Source organism: Ricinus communis, chromosome 2 (assembly GCF_019578655.1).
Source record: "Ricinus communis isolate WT05 ecotype wild-type chromosome 2, ASM1957865v1, whole genome shotgun sequence".
NCBI classification, from domain to species: Eukaryota; Viridiplantae; Streptophyta; class Magnoliopsida; order Malpighiales; family Euphorbiaceae; genus Ricinus; species Ricinus communis.
The window spans coordinates 4879525-4899253 of record NC_063257.1 but is presented as its reverse complement, the minus strand read 5'-3'; the positions used below and the strand labels follow the sequence as shown (position 1 = coordinate 4899253).

Genomic DNA, 19729 nt, shown 5'->3' with positions numbered 1-19729 from the left:
TTCATAATAATATAAATTTTAAAAAATATCATTTCGATATCTTATAGGTATATTTTTAGTATCTTTTTCTTTCGGTATCTTTTAAGTATAGAATTATTTTTCTGACAAGATTTTGAAAAAATAAAAAAGATATAAAATAAAAATTAAAGTTGTAATAATATAAATCTTTTAAAAAATATTCCTCAAGTATTTTATAGATATACTCGTAATATATTTTTTTAATAAATTTTATAAATTAAAAATTAAAAAAAAAAAACCCTAAGAAATTCAAAAAATGATGCAGCATGAAAGTCCTTCAAAATGAAAAGCTCGAATCCCTTCGTCCGACTGGAAATTCACAACCCTCTATGGATGCTAGAAAAAGCCTTTCAGATATACTAGATCTTTTTGTTAATAGTTTTGACTTGCTGTGGTAATTAAGATATACTAGCATTTTTTTATGCTATTATATAATTATTTTATTTATTTTTTATTTATAATTTTTATTTTATATATTGCATTATTTAATTTATTATTATATGAATAAATCTTGTTTCTATTTTTATAATATTTGTATTAATATTAATATTTTTATAATATATTTTTATTAAATTTCTGTTATTTATTATATAAATACTTATTTTTCTGTAGATTTGAATTTTAAAATTCAATATTTATATTCTATAGTAATATTTTTCCAAATTAAGATATAAATAAATATTATTAAAACTGATTGCATATTATAAATATATCTTACTATTTAAAATATGTAATGATTAACTAAAAAATATATTTTTATTAAAGACATGTATCTAATAATTAATAACTCTTATTCAATTTTTAGTCTATACTGTTATTATTTATTAAAAATATATATCAAATATATAATAAAATATAAGCAATAGATATATTAGATTAAATTAATAATACTGAATAAGAACATGGTAATATTATACATAAAATATTCTTCTTAAGAAGATATATTTAATTATCCTATGATAAATTATATTAAATTAGAGAAATATTACTTTTTTTATATTATTACTATTATGTTTATTTCTTTGAAGGAATTATTATTATTATTATTATTATGTTAAACAATATAAAAAGACAAATATGTATCTCTATAATTAAATTTGTTAATTTGGTGATCTGCACAATGATATTATCAAAATAGGTCCGGCTTGGGCTATTAATAATGCATAAATATAAATAAAAAGTGTAACAATAAAAGAAATGTTTAGCAAAAATATAAATTTTTAAAAGCTCACGTATAATAGTTTAATTTTTCATATTTAGAAAGATAAAATATTATTTTTATTTTTATTTTAACCGATACACTGTAAAATTATATGATATTATTAGTTCTAATTTTTTTAATTAAAATTTAAAAAGTTAGAATCATTAATATTTATTGACACTGTCTAAATAAATTAATAAATATAAAAAAATTAACTAAAATAATATAGGAGTGAATTCCGCAAAGAAATAGCTGAAGGGTAGCACCTTAATATCTACTCCAAAACTTGAGTCAATAGGTAGGAAGTAAGTAGTTAGAAAGTTATATTAGAATTGCTCAATTTCAAGTGTCTTTTTAGTAAAATAATAGATAATATCTCGAAGGTTAGCTCAGCTTGGTGAACATCTGACATAGTATGCTTTTAAGAAGCAGGATGAGGGGTTAGAGTTATAAATAGTTAAATGTTATACGACTATAATTATTATTTAATTATAAAATTAAAGTTATAAATATAATTTAATCTATTATTTAATATTTAATATTAATTTATAATAATTTTAAGAAAATAATAAATTAATTATTTTTAGATATTTTAATTTTTAAGTGTCAAAAATTAAATACAAGTGTCAAATTTTTTTTTCTAAAGGCCTACACTCCACCTTTTATCTTTCCCTTCCAAACAGAGACTTAATTAATTAATACATTACTCAGTTTTGTTCAATGCAATGCATATTCTGAAATACTACCAACTAAACAGTAAAAATGCCAAATACCTCACTTTGATTTATATAATGTTTTGTTGGTCTTATAAAATTATTTTATTAACTAAAAATGTAAGCTTAAATCATCAGAAGCAATTATGTAAAGAATATAGTATAAATAAAAGTGAATTATATAACATTACAAGTAAACAAATGACAAAAGGAAAAGAAAACAAAATTTAAGATTCTATTTTTTTCTTCTGTTAGATTATTTTATAGTGATATTCAAAATAAAAAGATGTGGTGGATGTATATTTACCCTCTCTTTTTTTCTTTACATTTACATATGATATGAGTTAATTGATAATTAGATTTCATGTTTTAGTATATCATTATAATACCTTATGATGAAAAACAAAATTTCAGGACTCTTAAGAGAAAATTAATATTATTTATCAAATATAAAAACAAAGATTATTTTTTACTAACATAATAATATATAATATAATCCCTAAAAAGAAACTCTTTGTAAATTTATATATATACATTTGGCCCTTATAAAATTAATATATTTGATAGATAAAATAATTATTAAAATATTATAATTATTATTTTATTAGTCCACAAAAATATATAAAACAATATAAAATTATTGATTCAAAGTAAAGTACATATATACACTTAAAATAAATAAATTAGTATATAAAATAAAATTTTATTAATAAAAATATAGACTAAATACTTAGTTTTCAATCCATCAAACGATTTCTATGAAAAAATTATACTCTTCAAATAATTTCATAATAGCTATATCCTTTTAATAGAAAATAAAATTTTATTTTAATTTTCTTTTAAGTTGCGCATGTTCTAATCTCTTATTTATTTATTTATATATAGTAACTTATAGAATATATATATTTTTTATACTTAACTTTTGAAATCTCAAATTTACTATTAATAAACATTAAAAGAACAAATACTGACACTTTTCTTGGTTGAAATTCATTAATAATTCTATTTTATTTTAAAAAATTCCATAAAACTACAAGATTGGCTTCAAATTAATTGTTTGAAATAATTTATAATATAATGAAAAAATCACAGACATAAAAGATATAAGAGAAAAAAATTGAAAGATGTTGTATTATAAAATATATTGCTTTTCTAATATGGAAATCGACTAAAATTTTAATATATTTTATTAAAATTTATTTTAGTGATGATTTCATAAATATAGTGAATATAATTCTAAATAAATTTTCTTTTTGATTAAACACACAAAATTTGAATTTGAAAAAATAATTATATAGAATGATTTATTTCAATTAAACACAATGTAAAATAAAATAAAATAAAATAAAATAATTATCTTGATATATATAAATAATTAGTATTTTTTAGATATTCTTATAATTAATAATTACAAATATTTTTTAAATTTTAATAAAATTATTAATTATTCACTGAAAAACGTTATTGGCATCTCAAGAATTTATCAATAAATTATATAGTTTATTAAATATTAAATATAAAATAATGAACTGTATATTTTGATAATTTTTCCGGACCCAAATAAAAAAAAATAAAACAGAAATTCTTTTTTTTTTTTTTTCTTTTGTCCTTCTTCCTTGCTTATCCTTTCCCACACAGAGTGGCAGGCTCCGTTTGGGCGCAAGAGAGAGGGCAGAAAGTGATTACAAGGGATTTGCCAAATCAACAGAAAGAAGGAAATGGTGTGTGTGTGCGATAAGAAGACCAAAAAGGGAGACAAAAGGGTCGAATATTCTTTGATGCATAAAAGCAAAAGCCCCATTAAATTTCAAACTTTTCTTTATCCATTATTATTTTCCTGGGGTATTAATCATTACATAATTTCTATTCCGCTGAAAGGCCCCCACATGGATCGTGTGTGCAAGAAAAGTCCCACCCAGTCAATATGGAGAAGAGGAAGTAAAGGCCAGGACAGATAAAAGTCTTCCAAGGGAGGAGAATTGGATATGGGCTTTTGTCAAAGTCCTCTTTTTTCTGAACTCAAAATAGATATTGTCAAAGTCTTCAATACCATGGAAATGAAATCATTTTCAGGAATGAGTAGAGCAAATTATGATTTCTAAATATAAAAATTACATATTATCAGTATGCTTAAATCTCAAAATTACATATCTATATTAATATCACAACTCATAAACTAGAACTCTAAGCACAGAGATCAACTAAAGAAACTAAAGCTTGACTTTCTTTTTCAGTAAATCCAAAAAGTTATAACTTCCAAGTTGAAAAAAGTACTTACATTTTTCTTTAGGGCATTGTTTTTGAAAGATAAGGGGTTGAAGATCATGTCCTTCAGAGTTCCTTCTTGCAAACTTAAGGTAAGAACTTCAGACCAACTAAAGATAGGTGAAACATAAGATTTATGTATATATATGTATATATATATCTAAATTATTCAAACCCACCAAGAAAACTACTAAAGAAAAACATCCAAACCTAGTATAAGAAATAAAGAGGACAACACACTAGAAAGATAGCAGTAAATTTTATTTTCTTATACAGTAAGATTAGAATATTTTCAACAATAACTAGCTTTGAATATCATTACTAAGATAATATATTTCAATTTGTTTAAGAAAGCATCTTGACTGAATTTATATTATAAAGAAGGTACATAATTCCCATTTAAATTTAAAGATTATAACCTGTCTCCTGCAGTACTAGACTTGCGGCCTTGCTTGAACAATATATATGGCTCCATCTTTTACTACCCCTTCAATGTCCTGTGGACAGCCATAAAGGCCTTCCATGACTCTTCCTGCCTCTGCAATTTTTGAGAAGAGAGATACCTGGAAAGCCTTGTCAACTATCCTGCGATCCCTGGAGTAGTTTAATACAACTCTCTCCTCTTCATCCATGAGTACACTGCGTTATTGATTATAATATCAGATAATGGATAAACAATATTTGAACACAGAGTTTGTGTTTGATAACTGATGATGGAGAGCCTATCCCAATATCACATGAATGAATTTGGTTAACGCATTACGAACTAAACATTCCTATATGTATCAGGATAATATAGGAACTAGTATGTACAAGAAGACTGAAAAGAATTTAGCACAGAAGTTGTGGAAGCTCATTTTCTTTATTACAGAAGGCATCAACTCCGAACATCAACTAGGTTAAGTAGCAAAATGCAATTAAACCCTAACAGTTTCATGTACTTGCAAAATTATGGTCTTTCGATAAGTAGACAGATCAACTAACAATCTAATATACCCAGTTATGAAATATTGGCGTTAATTCCGTAGAAAGCCACCATGACCATGATCTTTTTTGTCATCTCAGCCCAGGAATACAGCACATGAGAAGGTAAATTTAGGTAGCACTTAACATCCAAAATTCCAAATGGAATTCCAGCAACAGACCTGTCATAAAGCCCAGCTCCTGCAAATGCTTCTACATCTTCACCATTTGAGTCGGATCTGAATATCAGGGACTTCTTACTGTATAGCCCTATATTCTTGCTCGGATAACTAATAACCTGAAATTCCGATTCGCATTTAGCTATCAATGAAATAGAACTAAATTCAGGAGGTGGAATGTAATTGCTTTAGCATCCTAGGATTTTATAAGCTTGCACTTTGAACTAAAAGTCAAGTCGGTTTAATATGGTATTTATCCAGGTAAACAGAGCATATGCCAAAACAACTTGTACGAGAAGAACCTAGACTTACAATGGGAAAATTTATATTGCTCTTTTTAGTAATGAAGCTCATAGCTCGTCCTGGATATGCACCCACCAAAGTTTCTCCCAGGCCCTTCACAATCTGTGTGTTTGCACAAACAGAAAGGGATGAAATATATGCCAGTTTACTGATCTAGAGCAGAAAAGAAAGTCTTACCTCAATATATATTTCTGAGGCATCCCCTGTCAGGGGATTCTTTGTGTGAATCACAAAAGCATAGTCACCACATATGACTTCTTGAATAAGTACAGCCATTCGTAGATTATCATGGTTCAAGTTAGCTTTCCTACAACTAACATGTACTCTTTCATTCCACTTTGAAGCCCAAACCTGAAAATGCTAGATCAAACCTTGAGATACTAAAATGAAGCATATAGGTATAAAGTTTACTAATATCAACAAAGAAAAAGGCACTACCGTGACAATAAATTTAGTCTCATGGTATTAGAATAGTGATGCAAAAAGTGTTGAAGCAACAAACCACTGGAGATGATTTTGAAATTTTATCAGGGTATGAAACATATAATCAATGCATTATATCATCCATGGATAAAAACCTCGAGGGTGATACCTTTTTTATTGCTTTCCAAGCATGGTTCCATCTTTCCTCACTCTCATCACCAGGCCAAGGTAGTCTCGAACTTCTCATTTTGCTCTTGAGTTCACAGGTCTATCCAAAAGTTCACAAATGACAAACACACAGTGAAGATTAAAAATTAAAATAGATTTCTGCATAACATGCTAATGTAGGATGAGCACATGCATTTTGTCCATTGGAAGAATTTGCAATAATGTTTATGAGGGAAATTTTGTGATCTTGTTTCTTGAAGATGGTAAGTGGTAACCTGTTAATACAGGATGAAACTGCAGTCTATCATCTGACCAGAAGCAATAGAGTTATTAAATGCAATTATTTAGATAATTGCTTTTAGAAGGCATCAAAAGCACCAGGAAGCAAGAAAGCCCCAGCACAGGTTCTTCCAGATATCATGGGAAGCAAAAAGTGACAAGGATTTCATTTTATAAATTAACTCATGGCTTGTATAGTTAAGTTATTTTTTTAAGCATGCTTTGTTGAATTACAAATATGACAAATAAGTTTACAAATTGATAAGATGGCACCATTCAAAAAATAACGTGATGAATATATGACCATTCAATAAGAGAAGTTATTACCAAGGATAAAGGTGCACTCATTTGTTGAATAGCACCTTGTATTGCTTGAAGTTTTGTAAAGTCACCGCTTAATACAGATTTGTAAAAACCCGAAATCTTGTTTGCTAAATCCTGAAAAAAATATATGTATCATGTGTCAATTAATAATACATAGAATCTTTCACTCCTTTGAAAAATCTAATGAAATAAAAGGCGACACAGATTAAAATTGCAAAATACTTGATATCATTGGAGAAAAGATGGCAACATTTTGTGTTATAGACAAGTGACTTGCACAAAAACAGAACCAACTCTAAGTTCTCCAACATGCTAAATCATATATACATCAGACAGTACCAATAAAATTTTATTTTGATAAAAGAAATTCTTGTGCTTTCTCATATTATTAAATGGGTACCAGACATGCATTTTACCAGTAAGAAAAATAAACTAGTGTAAAATGGAAAACATTATCACAGACAGTTACTTCACATATGACATACTCAATAAAATTAAATTTAGAAGGGCCACAAAGAAGGGAAAAAAGTATCCTTGGAAAACAATCAGTACCTTGTTAATATTCTCTGACAGAACAGCCTCAAAGGTTCCAAATGGTAGGGCGACTGAAATTGGAATCTTAATCCATGATGGTACCTTTTTTCTTAAAAACTTGATATTGCAAGATTTAGCACCAACCTATGGAATAAAGTCACCATAATCACATCAATTGAGGTTTTAGTGCAATAATCTGTCACTTGATGGATGTTTAAGAAGCCGAATAATCAAAAGAGTGACAAAATAATCCACTCTTTCTTTGTATTGCCTCCTAAAAGTGTTGGCAATAACAAAATAAAATAACCATTTGATGACGTGCAAAGGATGCATAATTTTATTTTTTTAATAAAAGTATATAATTCTGATGAATCTGCTAAACTCTAATCAATGTTAAAAATGAAGTAGAATTACAGCTTCAAATGACATCTAATTGAGAGCAAGCTTGCTTTGGGAACTATAAAGTAGGTTTAGCTTCTCTACAAACTCGCCGAGTCTGTGAGTCAGTAAATAAGCAATAAAAGAACAGACCCTAATATTAAGTTATCACTGTGTGCATACCATCTCAGCAGTGAACTCTTCAACTGAAATAGCATATTTCCCATAGAAAGTCTTCCTTTTAAAGGTTACAGGTCGAGCAATAGAGGTGCAAATAGAGGAATTAAGTGATAGATTTGAGCCGCTGATGTCACTAAACAAGGAACACAAACTTTATAAAGTCAAGGGGAATAAAATGCAGTAGTGAAACATACACTAAACTGGCCCACCTGATAATCAAATTCATTGACTTCAGGCTTATTGATATGGCTTTTCCTTCCTTCAGCTTCAGATTCTTGAGAATATTCTGATCAAAACATGTTGCAAAGCATACCTGTTGGATGACTAATCTAATTAAATGTCTAGTGCTGATTCTTTTGAGCCAAAGAATTAAGGATTGGTTGGCTTCTCAAATACAATGAGGAGTCCTTACAAGCAGTTAGACATTTTAAGATGCGCAATAAGTATTGAAAAGGTACACACCTTACTGTTTCTTGCTCTAATAGAGACATGAGACAAAATGTCTGGCATATCAGGTGTTAGTACAGCAACAACTCCTTCAGGAATTTCCTCTTCCCCACTTACTCTATTTGCAATAATAACAGTTGGTTTTCTGTAAACTCTGTTCTGAATTGTAATCAACTCATTGACACAGGTCACAAAACCACACACTTCCACTGGGCTGATAACCTGCCAACTACAGAACACAAACTTAAACCAGCATAAAAAGATATTGGAAAACCTAAATCCACCTTAGATAACACTGCAGTTAAAATGCTAGGACAGCGGAAAATGAACTTAGATTTGAGAAGATATTTCAAAAGCAGCCTTCTAACCGTGCAATTAAATTCTTACCATCCTAAACTTGCAACTTTTCTGAGAACAGGATCAAAGCGATTCACAAGTGTGGACAGAATAGTGGCTGAACCTGCCCTAATCAACTCTTCAGTAAACATATCAATCTGACAACATTACAAAATACACATAAAAGAAAGAAGAACGATTTAGCTTAAGCTATCAGTCAGAAAGCTTAATACATGTCAAGCTTAACTTACCACTGATTTCCCAATACCAAGCAATTTACCAAGATACTGTGCACTAGGCTGTATTTTTTTCTGGTAATTCAGGGACCTATCAGCAAGTATTAGCTGCAGTCGATCAAGAACAGCCTTTGTTTGTAATGCCCACTGTACATCATTTGCTTTATATGATTCACGAACGCGGTACCAATCCTTTAGATTCCGTGGAACACCAACATTTGGAGAAAAAAGACCTCCAGTAAGCATTGAAATTCACAAGAAACTTGAAAAAAATATTAAATTGATTTCTAAAAAAACTATACATGTCAAGAAATTAGAACCATTAGCCATACCATTGTTCAGAAAAATAAATACAAAAACGTTCAAACTTCAAAGAACTGAAGCAGAAGGAAAGACATACCTTTATACAACAAATGAGGTCTTCATTGTTTACAGTTGTGAGGCATAAGTTTTCAAGTACCAAGGAGATGTAGAACATGATATCCTATTCACAAATACAACAAATATAAAATGAAATCTTCTTTCCTGCAAACATACTCCTTTTTCTTGCATATATATGAAATATTAAAAGCTAGTTTATCCAACAAGAAGTTTAGGCAAATAATTGGAAATTCTACTTGCAGCCGGTCAAAGCTGAGATGTTTCAGTCGGCTTTCCATTATTGTTCTAATTGCTGAATCCAAAGCAACATCAAAGAATAGTAAATCTTTTGCTCTTTCACTAGACGTGAGCAAAACAAGACGAAGCTCGATCCGAGATTCCAGTAGTTTCTGGAAATAAATTAGATCATATAAGATTATTTCTTTAAGCTTAAACTACGACTTTGTTTGCAATATATAACCTCCAATAGTGAACCGATTCTTGAATCAGCTAGGTGCGCTCTGACAAAGCTCAAATTCTCCTAAAATTTGACAGTACAAATGTGACTCAGATATCACAGGAACTACAAAATATAGATATACATAGGCCCGTGTAGTCAGAAACCAAAAGTCATGAAAATAAAGATCTTCTATACATAAGTGATCTTGAAGGAAAATAAGTGACACTTACCCTCAATTTTAGTGACAACTCACCGACACCAACAGAAGTAACTCTGCCTGAACTTGTGAAATTGTCACCCTGAAACATAGGTAGAAAAAGCAAATTTCAAGATAGAAGTAGAAGAATAAAAAAAAATAAGGCAGGAAATCTGGGAAGTTCTTTAAATATAAAAAGACCTTACCTTAGAAGAAGGACCCAAACAAGTTTCAATGGCAGATTCAAGGTCAGCACCTGAATGAACAGCCTAAGGCATTTTGATACAAGTAGTGAGACTCATTAAGAGGCATTCTGATACATAATGTATACATTGATCACGTTGAAAAAAATAAGACAAAGTCCATAGCATGCTAGCATAATGAATAACAAACACAAAATACTGGCAACTATGTCTGTGATGAAGAAAATGTTGGACCAAAAATTTATTGGATTTGTATCTAGATAATTTAGTTGTGCAAAAACATGATGTTGAGCTTTATAATCATTTTCTAGTTAGGTCATTCCGAAGATATTATTCCAATATATAAGCTTCTAAGTTTACGGACTAAGCTAGATAATAGAAGCAAAAACTGATATGTAAATTGCATAAAGCTTTGCCAACTTATAAAAGTGCATTCGTGAAGGTTATGACTAACATAAAATAAATCAACGATTCCCTCCTTATTCTCAAATTTTTATTTTTCAGCAAACTATTAACACATATACTTTACAGGAAAAAGAAGTAGTATTAAGACAAAAAAAATCATAACAATGACTAGAAAAATAGGCGACGGAAGAGAAATACTCCACAGGATACCTTTAATGTCCTCAAGTACAATGTGAGGTCACGTGTGAGACCTTCTTTAGCAGCAGTATTGAAATGAGGCTCCGACACAATTGGACGGTCATAACTTGCAAGCATTTCTTTTGTCAGACCATTTGCATTTAGTGTTTGCCAATAAGCATCAGCTCTAAAGCCACATCTTATATAATTTAAAAGTGCCTAATAAAATGGAAAAAGAAATGAAAGTTCAAAATTGAAGGATGAACTTTAGAATATTAAACCAATGAACAAGCTTTTCAGATATTCATTTGGAATATTCACCAATCACCAAAATTTGACCTAATGTTGGAATGGATTGGTTGATATCAGAATGGAGTCTAATCTTAATGTTAGTATGCTATTGACTTTGCAAAACACAAGGGCAAGAAGCTTTTCAATAATGATCTAGCTATATCTATATTCAGAACTAAATGTAACCTAATATGCTAGAGGCGAAATATATAAAAGTTATACATCAATACACCATCTGGGCGATTACTCAACCTCTTCACTGAATTCATGCCAATCTGGTAGAATGGTGATCACTCTTGTATTCATATATCATTATACCTCACAAATTATCACATCATCTGGGCTACTGTTATTGTGCAACTTTTGATGCCACTCCTCCATCATGCCAGTCTTGCAATCATTATTTCTCTGTAGATGGAGAAACAAGGTGGTAATTGTTTTTTAAATGCTAATACAAGACAAGAAACCTCTGCAACGAATAGAGTAAAAATACCTGAATCACAAGTATTTCATCGCGGATTCTCTGCCCAACATCACCCTGACCTCCACGTCCAACACATAGCATTATTAGTCTCATAATTTCTCTATTGTTTGGCTGGCTCAAGTATATCTTTTGAAGTAAATTGGTGAACTTATCCTGAGCTTCACTGATTTCACTGTTTAGACAAGGTAATTTTAACAAGTAAAATACTATGACATAAAGCACCGTGACCACATAAATCAACTCTCCGCTTCATGTCTTCAGAAACAAGTATATCACTAAAATCTATCCTTAGCACATATTCAAAATCTGAGTGCAGGAAATAAAAATAATGCAAATGCCAGCAGATGCAGACAAGAATTTATCCAGTCAGTGACAATATTTTCATAAACCCATGTCCAAACATGAGCATATTCATGCTGCATATAGTGATGGCAGTGTACATTTATTATTGCAAAACCCGGTGGATATAACCAACTATCATTAAGAGTTTCATCTTTGGGCCAAAAACAGGCGAAGTGAGGAATACCACAAAGAGGAAGTGTTTCTGGAAAAGAACAGTTTTTCTAATTGAAATATGTTTTGTTAAACCACCCGTAACAATCAAACAAGATTATCATCTGCAGCTAATTCCTACTTCACCACCAACACAACAGTAAAATAAGTTTCAATGTGAACTTTTGACGAAGGACGAAATACTGCAAATGTCCTGCATAGAATACTGCAGCAGCTAGACGAGGACACACTGCATAGAATACTGCAGCAGCTAGACGAGGACACAAATCCCACAAATCTGCAGTTATTTGGGTAAAGGATCTATTCCCCAATTATTGGCTACAGAAATCTACTCCAATAATATAGCACAGATTATAGATGTAACAGAGATTTACTGATGTGGATTCTTAATGCCATAATGAATTATATGGTGGCTGATCTGAAGTGTACTTTCTTCTGCCTAATATAATACTCCTAAAAGGAATTTCAACTGCAATGAACTGATGGAAAGGGTATAACATGATAGACTTGGCCCACAAAATAATAGAAACAAAATCTCAAACTGGAACTATGGATAGAAATACATGTAAAGAAAAGATGAAGATCCAATTATGCCAGGTTCCTGAAACTTTGGTTAGAGCTTTTACTTCTCATTTGTCATCTTCTTCTTTTGTTAGTGTGTTATTGTTATTTTCCAGACAAGCACGTGAAGAAGAATGCATCAGAAATCATAGAAGAGACCTAATACCAGGAGGCAAGATCTGTCAATTCATCAGATCTAAGGGTAAAAGTTTACCGAGGTTTCACATTGTAGTTTTTGTTCCACATGAGATGCCTACATGCCATGAACCTCAACCACACCAATATGCCTATAAGGCCTGATTCCCCTTCAAATTTACAACGCTCCATCAATTCCGTTGCAATATTGAACCTGTGTGCACAAACACATAAAGAAGCATAGCAAATGGTTTACTTGCTTTGCCATGCTAAGTTGACATTTTCTTATTACTCTGTTTCAGTGACATATATTCAAGTAGCAAAGAAAATTCTTTAGGATTTAATGCTAGTTTACTCCTGTGAATACAGTTTATTCAATGCATTAACACATTCCTGGCGTCATATCTTAACCTAACCTGAGCATCAATGACCTTTCAGCCTCAATTTCTCTGCGATATATTTCATCAAGTAACCATTTGACAATTTGCTTTCCATCCCCATCAACCTGCACATAAAATGAATCGATGTTTTATCAAGAACCTCACACCCTGCACAAACACGCACACATAAAAAGACTGCCGATGACATGATATTTCATTAGATCACCATCGCTATTAACAAAAATAAAGTAAGTTAATAAAGACTTATTTCTAAGTGGAACCTTTTTTCCATTTTATTGATTACTATTTTCAGTGAATTTCAGTAGTTGGTCATTGCCCTCAATTTCATACTCTTGATGTCTGAAAGAAAACTTTACTGCTTAATAATACAATTGATAGAAACTTAGCAATTGATAATAAGGTTTAGTGCCAAGTGATGGTATCATGCCATGAGGATCTACAAATTTTTCTTGTCACAAGGATGCATACCTTCTCACTTTTATTTTTTAATTTTCCCTTCTCTCCTATGCAGCTGTATGGATTTAACTGAGAAGTATATGTCCTGTTAATTGCAGATCAATGAATGAGCAATACCTTATCACTTGGATTGTTTTGACTTGAGGAGAACAACAAAATTTGCCCCATTATCTTTTATCCAAGATCCACCTGTCCAGATCACAAATTGGACACCCAAAAAACTTCTTTGCTGCAAATTGATATCTACAAGCTTTTTTTTTTTTTGTGGGAGCATTGGTAGGAGTTAGTTCAAAGAATTAAGTTTGAGGACGTTACTCGGAATGAGATTATTGAAGAGAAAGAAGCGCATATCAATCAAGAAACCTTGGTTCTGATAACTACCTGAAATGATCCTTTCCCTGTTGATATTTCTGTGAAATAAGTTTGACATGCATAAGCAAGCAGCGTTGATCTTTCAGGCAATATGTCTGATGGCGGAGCCTATGAACAACAAGGAAAACTGACATGAGGTGAAGTGACATTCATATATTGGAGAAGGGCAAGGTAAATATGATTACAATGACTTTCAGTTTTTATTACGAGATCTAAAATGTAAAGAAGCAAGAAACTCACCAACCATTCCCCTGGTGATAACTTTGACACACCCCAATGAAGAACAATAGTGCCTTTCGAGTTCACAGCTACCAATGTGTGATTGTCACCCTTAATGACCTTATTGAGGACCTGTGGACAACAAGGACTCGGGAAAATTCAAAGGCTGAAAGTACTGTTCTTTATTGAAGGTGTTGGAAATGAAAAAATTGATATACATGTCTATGGTACATCAAATATGAGGGGGTAGCACTGGGATATATACGATAAGGGAGTAATTTCATCCAATTAGTAAATGGAGCTGAAATACATCTGTTACTAGGAAGCATGTACAATAATCCATATCATTTTCAAGAAGTTGGTGTTTGAGCATACATTATGCACCAATAGTGATGAATTCCCTTTCACGATAAAAATATATTATTTAAATGTGAACTTCATGACAACGTAAATCCAAAATATGATCACGCCATCTTATGAACCATGCTTCTCTTGCATGTATCAAATAGTTAGACATGTTCAATGGAAATGAATCCTTAGCACAAGCATTCTCCTCTCTCAAAATAATGCAAAATCACTCATTCAAAGGATACTAACCACTATCTCATAGTTACTGACGTGATGATTTTGCCCTGTAACTATTTTATCTCCTCCAGTAGTTCTCTCTACAAGATCCATAAAAGCCGAAAATGGCATATTGGTGCTTCTTTCATGGCCCACAGAATGCTTATGCAACCAGTGGTCCACATCATGTCTTCTACAGTATGAGGAATGTACACAACTAGATTGCTCCCTACTATCAGCGAGTGCTTTGGTATTGGTACTTGCAGATATGCAACTACTCTGTACGTCATTCAACGAAGTTCCTCTAATCAGCTGATTTTGGAGCTCTCTCACAGCATCATCATAATCTTGCTGCAAAAATACAAACCATAAGAAATAGCGAAAATGATGCATAGAAAAGGAAAATAATGATAATAACAAAGAAATGCCAGTATGTGATACGAATATGCATAGTAAAAAGAAGCACCTTTTGTTGTTCTGGAGTCCTCACTGGTCTGCCTTTGCTTTCCCAGATTAGATATGCCTTGTGTTGTATCAGATCCTTCGGTACAGGTGGATGGATAGTATTTTCATCATGATCAGGTAGATCAACTCGGAAATTACCATTGTTCAATCTCATCCTGCGAAAGATTCACCAGAATGCAGAAACACTTCAGAAACCATATGTAGCAAAAAGTAAAAGCTGAAGGAAACAACCAACCATCTATTGGAGCCGCCATCTTTGAGAACAAATTCTATAGCATGAAGAGTAGGATCCCGCAACTCAATATTAACTACATAAAATTCTCCACTCTGCCACTCAAAAAAAGGAAAGTTAACTAGAGGTCAAGTACGTGATGTTGTCAAGTATACAAATGAGCTAAAAAGAAGTAAACAGCATAATGAAGATAGACCTTTGTAAATGGTGTCTCTAATGCACCTTGCTTATAAGATGTTCCTGAAGATTGACCGGTAGGGATAAACCAATTGCTGTAGAGGAAAATAAATATCAGGAATTGAGTGCTCGAGAAAGCAATTCAAAGACAATAAAAGAGTTCTGAAGTTATGGCTTTACGGGTTTCCATGAAAAACACATCCCCAGTGAAGAATCCAAGTCCTTGTACAGTTCTTGAGCTGAAGTTCAATTCTCACATTGCGACCTTTCAAAGAACCTGACACATTTATCTGTGGAAATCCCCCAAATCAAAAAAAGAAGAAGAGAAAAATGAACACTTTATTGAACAAACAATCATAAACTTCAGCGTGACTGATAGAATGTTGCAGCTACCTGAAATTGCATCCCATCCACGAGCTGGAAATGTTTAACCCGAGGAGTCTTGGAGGATGCCATAACAACAGCTGCTTGTGCTTATACATCAAAAGTATAAAAGATATAAAAAAACCGCAAATTAAATATGGAAATACTATTTGAACATGTACCACATAAGTTAAGTTCACATCAAAAATCGTTTCTTCGACCTTCTTTCCTTTCTTTTCTTTAAGAGTTTTACAGTCTAAAAATCTTGCTAAAATGAGCCACTAATTAGTTTCATTAACTGTCAATTTACAATTCCTTGATAACAAAGGGCCAAAGACAAGAAAGATTTTAAATACAGAGTTAGAATTAGGGTTTTCATTTTCTTACTATGATCTGCCTAAACGTCACTGGCAAAGGGAACTTCGGCCACATTTTAGAATTGGATTCTAATTCGTCAATGGTACATTTTTGAGAGAACAAAGTAAAGGGAATATTAATAAAAGCCATGATTTCAAATTTCGGTTCTCATTTGCACTCACACAAAGAATGAATTCTAAAGTCATCCTCAGACGATTAAAACTCAAACAATTAACGGCTTAAAAATTACGCGCGCTTTGAAGTTGATACGAAACGGCCTGATTTTATAGAGGAGTGACGCGGGAATTAAACGCAGCAGTTTAATTTAAGCAGTCTGAAGCTAGACGGCGCGTTTAGTTTACGCTTTAAACACTGTATCAGAATCCTTTTCTTTTCTTTTCTTCCTTAATTGCATATTCTGTGTATTCGTAAAGAAAGAATGTTTAAGAGAAATTTAGTATTCATATAATTGTTTAAATTCCTTCCTTCCTTCCTTCCAACAAGTTACTTATTCTTTGTTTTTTTCTGGACTGGTAAGAACAAAACTAGGCAAAAGGCCGAAGCAAAAACCTAAGCACCAAGAAAACTGATGCCAACAGCATCACTAAACAGCAAAAGCTCGAGACCAACAGGCATTTAATAATGTTATGAACAACAAATAAATGACAGCAGATAAAGTAAAAGAGATAAAGAAGGAATTCAACTTGTTTGATTTAATAAAGAAAGTCTGTTTTAAATAGGAAGTAGACTAACAAGCAAATAACAAAAAAAAAAACTGAAAATATGGAACTGATTCCTAAAATGTTGGAAAGCATAACAGCTACAAGCTGTCACTACTGCTGCAAAAAAGACTGTTGTAGACTAGGACTCAACAACTGAAAAGTAGACTAGGACTTAACTACTGAAAAATATCTAATAAACCCTCCCTTAAACTGATATTAGTGTCTGATATCAGTTTAAACATAAAAACTTCCTGCGTTTCCAACTCCAAGCATCTGCCTAAACTTCTGGAATGCTGCAACTTTGAGACCCTTTGTGAATATGTCTGCAATTTGATCCTCACTCTTGCAATAGACTAGATCAATTTCTTCATTACTTGCGCGATCTCTCAAGAAGTGATAACGAACATCAATATGTTTGCTTCTCCCATGTAAAACAAGATTTTTTGACAGCTTAATGGTCGAACTATTGTCACAGTAGATGAGAGTTGATCCTGTTTGCTTGAAATGAACTGCCTCAAGAAGCTTTCTTAGCCATATGGCTTGACAGACACAAGCTGATGCAACAACGAGTTATGCTTCTGTTGTTGACAAAGTGACAATTGGTTGCTTTCGAGATGACCATGAAATAACTCCTGACCCCAACTTAAAAACATAACCAGATGTACTCTTTCTATCATCCTGGTCACCAGCATAGTCGCTATCGGTAAAGCCAATCAAATCCGACTTTTCTCCCTTCTTGTACAGAATTCCATAGTCACTTGTGCCTTGCAAGTACCTAAAAATTCTTTTTGCTGCTTGAAGATGCATTTCCTTTAGATTCTCCATATATCTACAAATGAGACTTACAACATACATTATGTTTGGCCTGGTTATAGTGAGATACATCAAGCTTCCTACAATTTGCTTGTACAAAGTGCTGTCAACCTTTCTTCCATTCTCATCTCTTACTAACTTCAAACTTGTCTCTGCTGGTGTGCAAACCAGATTGCAATTCTCCATCTGAAACCTTCTAAGAATCTCACGCACATACTTCTTTTGAGAGATAAAAATACCTGCATCTGATTGAATAACCTCTATACCCAAAAAATAATGCATTCTTCCAAGATCAAACATATCAAACTCAGCCATCATTGATTTTTTAAATTCATCAAACATAGTCTGATAATTTCCTATAAATAGCAAATCATCGACATACAGACAGACCAGCAACAATTTTCCATTATTTTCAACTTTCACAAACAAGGTATATTCATAAGGACATTTCTGAAAACCTTCTTTGAGAAAGTAAGCTTCTATACAACTATACCAAGCTCGTGGGGCTTGCTTAAGTCCGTATAAAGCCTTTTTTAACTTGTAAACTTTATGCTCTTGTCCAAATTTAATATAACCAGGAGGTTGTTTAACAAATACCTTCTCATTCAAATCTCCATGCAAGAAGGCTGACTTGACATCTAATTGAAAAATCGGCCAAGAATTTTGTGCAGCCAGTGCTATCACCATTCTGATTGTATCATGCCTAGCAACTGGAGCGAAAACCTCCTTATAATCGATGCCGAACTCCTGGTTGTATCCTTTCACCACCAAGCGTGCTTTGCATTTGTTAACTTCGCCATTTTCTTTGAATTTTATCTTATACACCCACTTCACATCGATTGTCTTTTGACCATTTAGAAGATCAATCAACTCCCAAGTGCTGTTTCTTTCAATGGCAGCAATTTCTTCATCCATTGCTTTCCTCCACTTTGATTGTTTAGCTGCCTCTTCAAAAGCTACAGGATCACAATCTGCAAAAAGAGCAAAATATGTAAATGGGTTTTCAGATTGATTGATCCCAGGTACTTCATAATCCTTCATCCATGCAGGTCTTCTTCTTATTTGTGAGGATGTTGACTCTGCTGTAGCTTCCGACGTTGCGACTTCTGGCATATTTTGAACTACTGCTTCTTCATCAAGTGACTGTGAATTATCCTCAGCTAGCATCTCTAAATTTTTTTCATCAAAGTCTGCATCAATACTCCGTTGAGCTTCAACTTTATCCCATTGCCAGAAATTTTCCTCATCAAAAACTACATCACGGCTGACGATAATGTTCTTAGTATTAGGATTATATAATTTGAAAGCTTTGGTACAATCACTAACTCCAAGAAAGATGCATCTCCCTCCTTTATCATCCAACTTCTTTCGCTTCTGATCCGAAACATGGGCGTAAGCAATACACCCAAATTTTTTGAAATGGCTGACATCAGGTTTCCTTCCGCTCCATGCCTCTTATGGAGTCATATTTTGAACGGCAAAAGCTGGACTCCTATTCAGAATATGAATGCTCCAGTTGACTGCTTCTGGCCAGAACGTCTTCGGAATTTTGCTGCCTTGCAATAGACTTCTCACCATGTTAAAGATGGTTTGATTCTTTCTTTTGGATACACCATTCTGCTGCGGTGTATAGGCTGTTGTCAGTTGCCTTGTAATGCCTTGCTCCTCACAGAAATTTTTGAATTCATGCGAGTTATATTCCCGTCCACGATCGGTTCGCAGCACTTGAATTGACCATCCTGTTTCTTTCTCAACCATTGCTTTATAGCTTTTAAAAGCTGTCAAAGCTTCAGATTTTTCCTGCAAGAAGTAAACCCACGTTTTCCTGCTCAAGTCATCAATGAAGGTGATTAGGT

The 19729-nt window shown here is 32.3% G+C and overlaps 1 protein-coding gene across 1 annotated transcript; it reads right to left on the bottom strand.

The window, feature by feature from the left end:
- Positions 1 to 3514: 3514 nt before the first annotated feature.
- On the bottom strand, positions 3515 to 16359 carry LOC8280344 (alpha-glucan water dikinase 2). The gene is given in 32 exon segments (XM_015724288.3): positions 3515 to 4836; positions 5343 to 5458; positions 5652 to 5744; positions 5820 to 5993; positions 6235 to 6333; positions 6840 to 6950; positions 7389 to 7514; positions 7932 to 8061; positions 8138 to 8241; positions 8391 to 8604; positions 8763 to 8869; positions 8963 to 9139; positions 9348 to 9431; positions 9565 to 9717; positions 9789 to 9848; positions 9998 to 10066; positions 10170 to 10232; positions 10782 to 10967; positions 11358 to 11447; positions 11533 to 11695; positions 12812 to 12946; positions 13149 to 13237; positions 13707 to 13724; positions 13726 to 13839; positions 13971 to 14069; positions 14202 to 14312; positions 14778 to 15095; positions 15211 to 15364; positions 15445 to 15536; positions 15638 to 15713; positions 15799 to 15908; positions 16012 to 16359. Coding segments are annotated over 32 exon segments (3903 nt in total). The 5' UTR covers positions 16075 to 16359; the 3' UTR covers positions 3515 to 4631.
- Positions 16360 to 19729: the final 3370 nt, after the last annotated feature.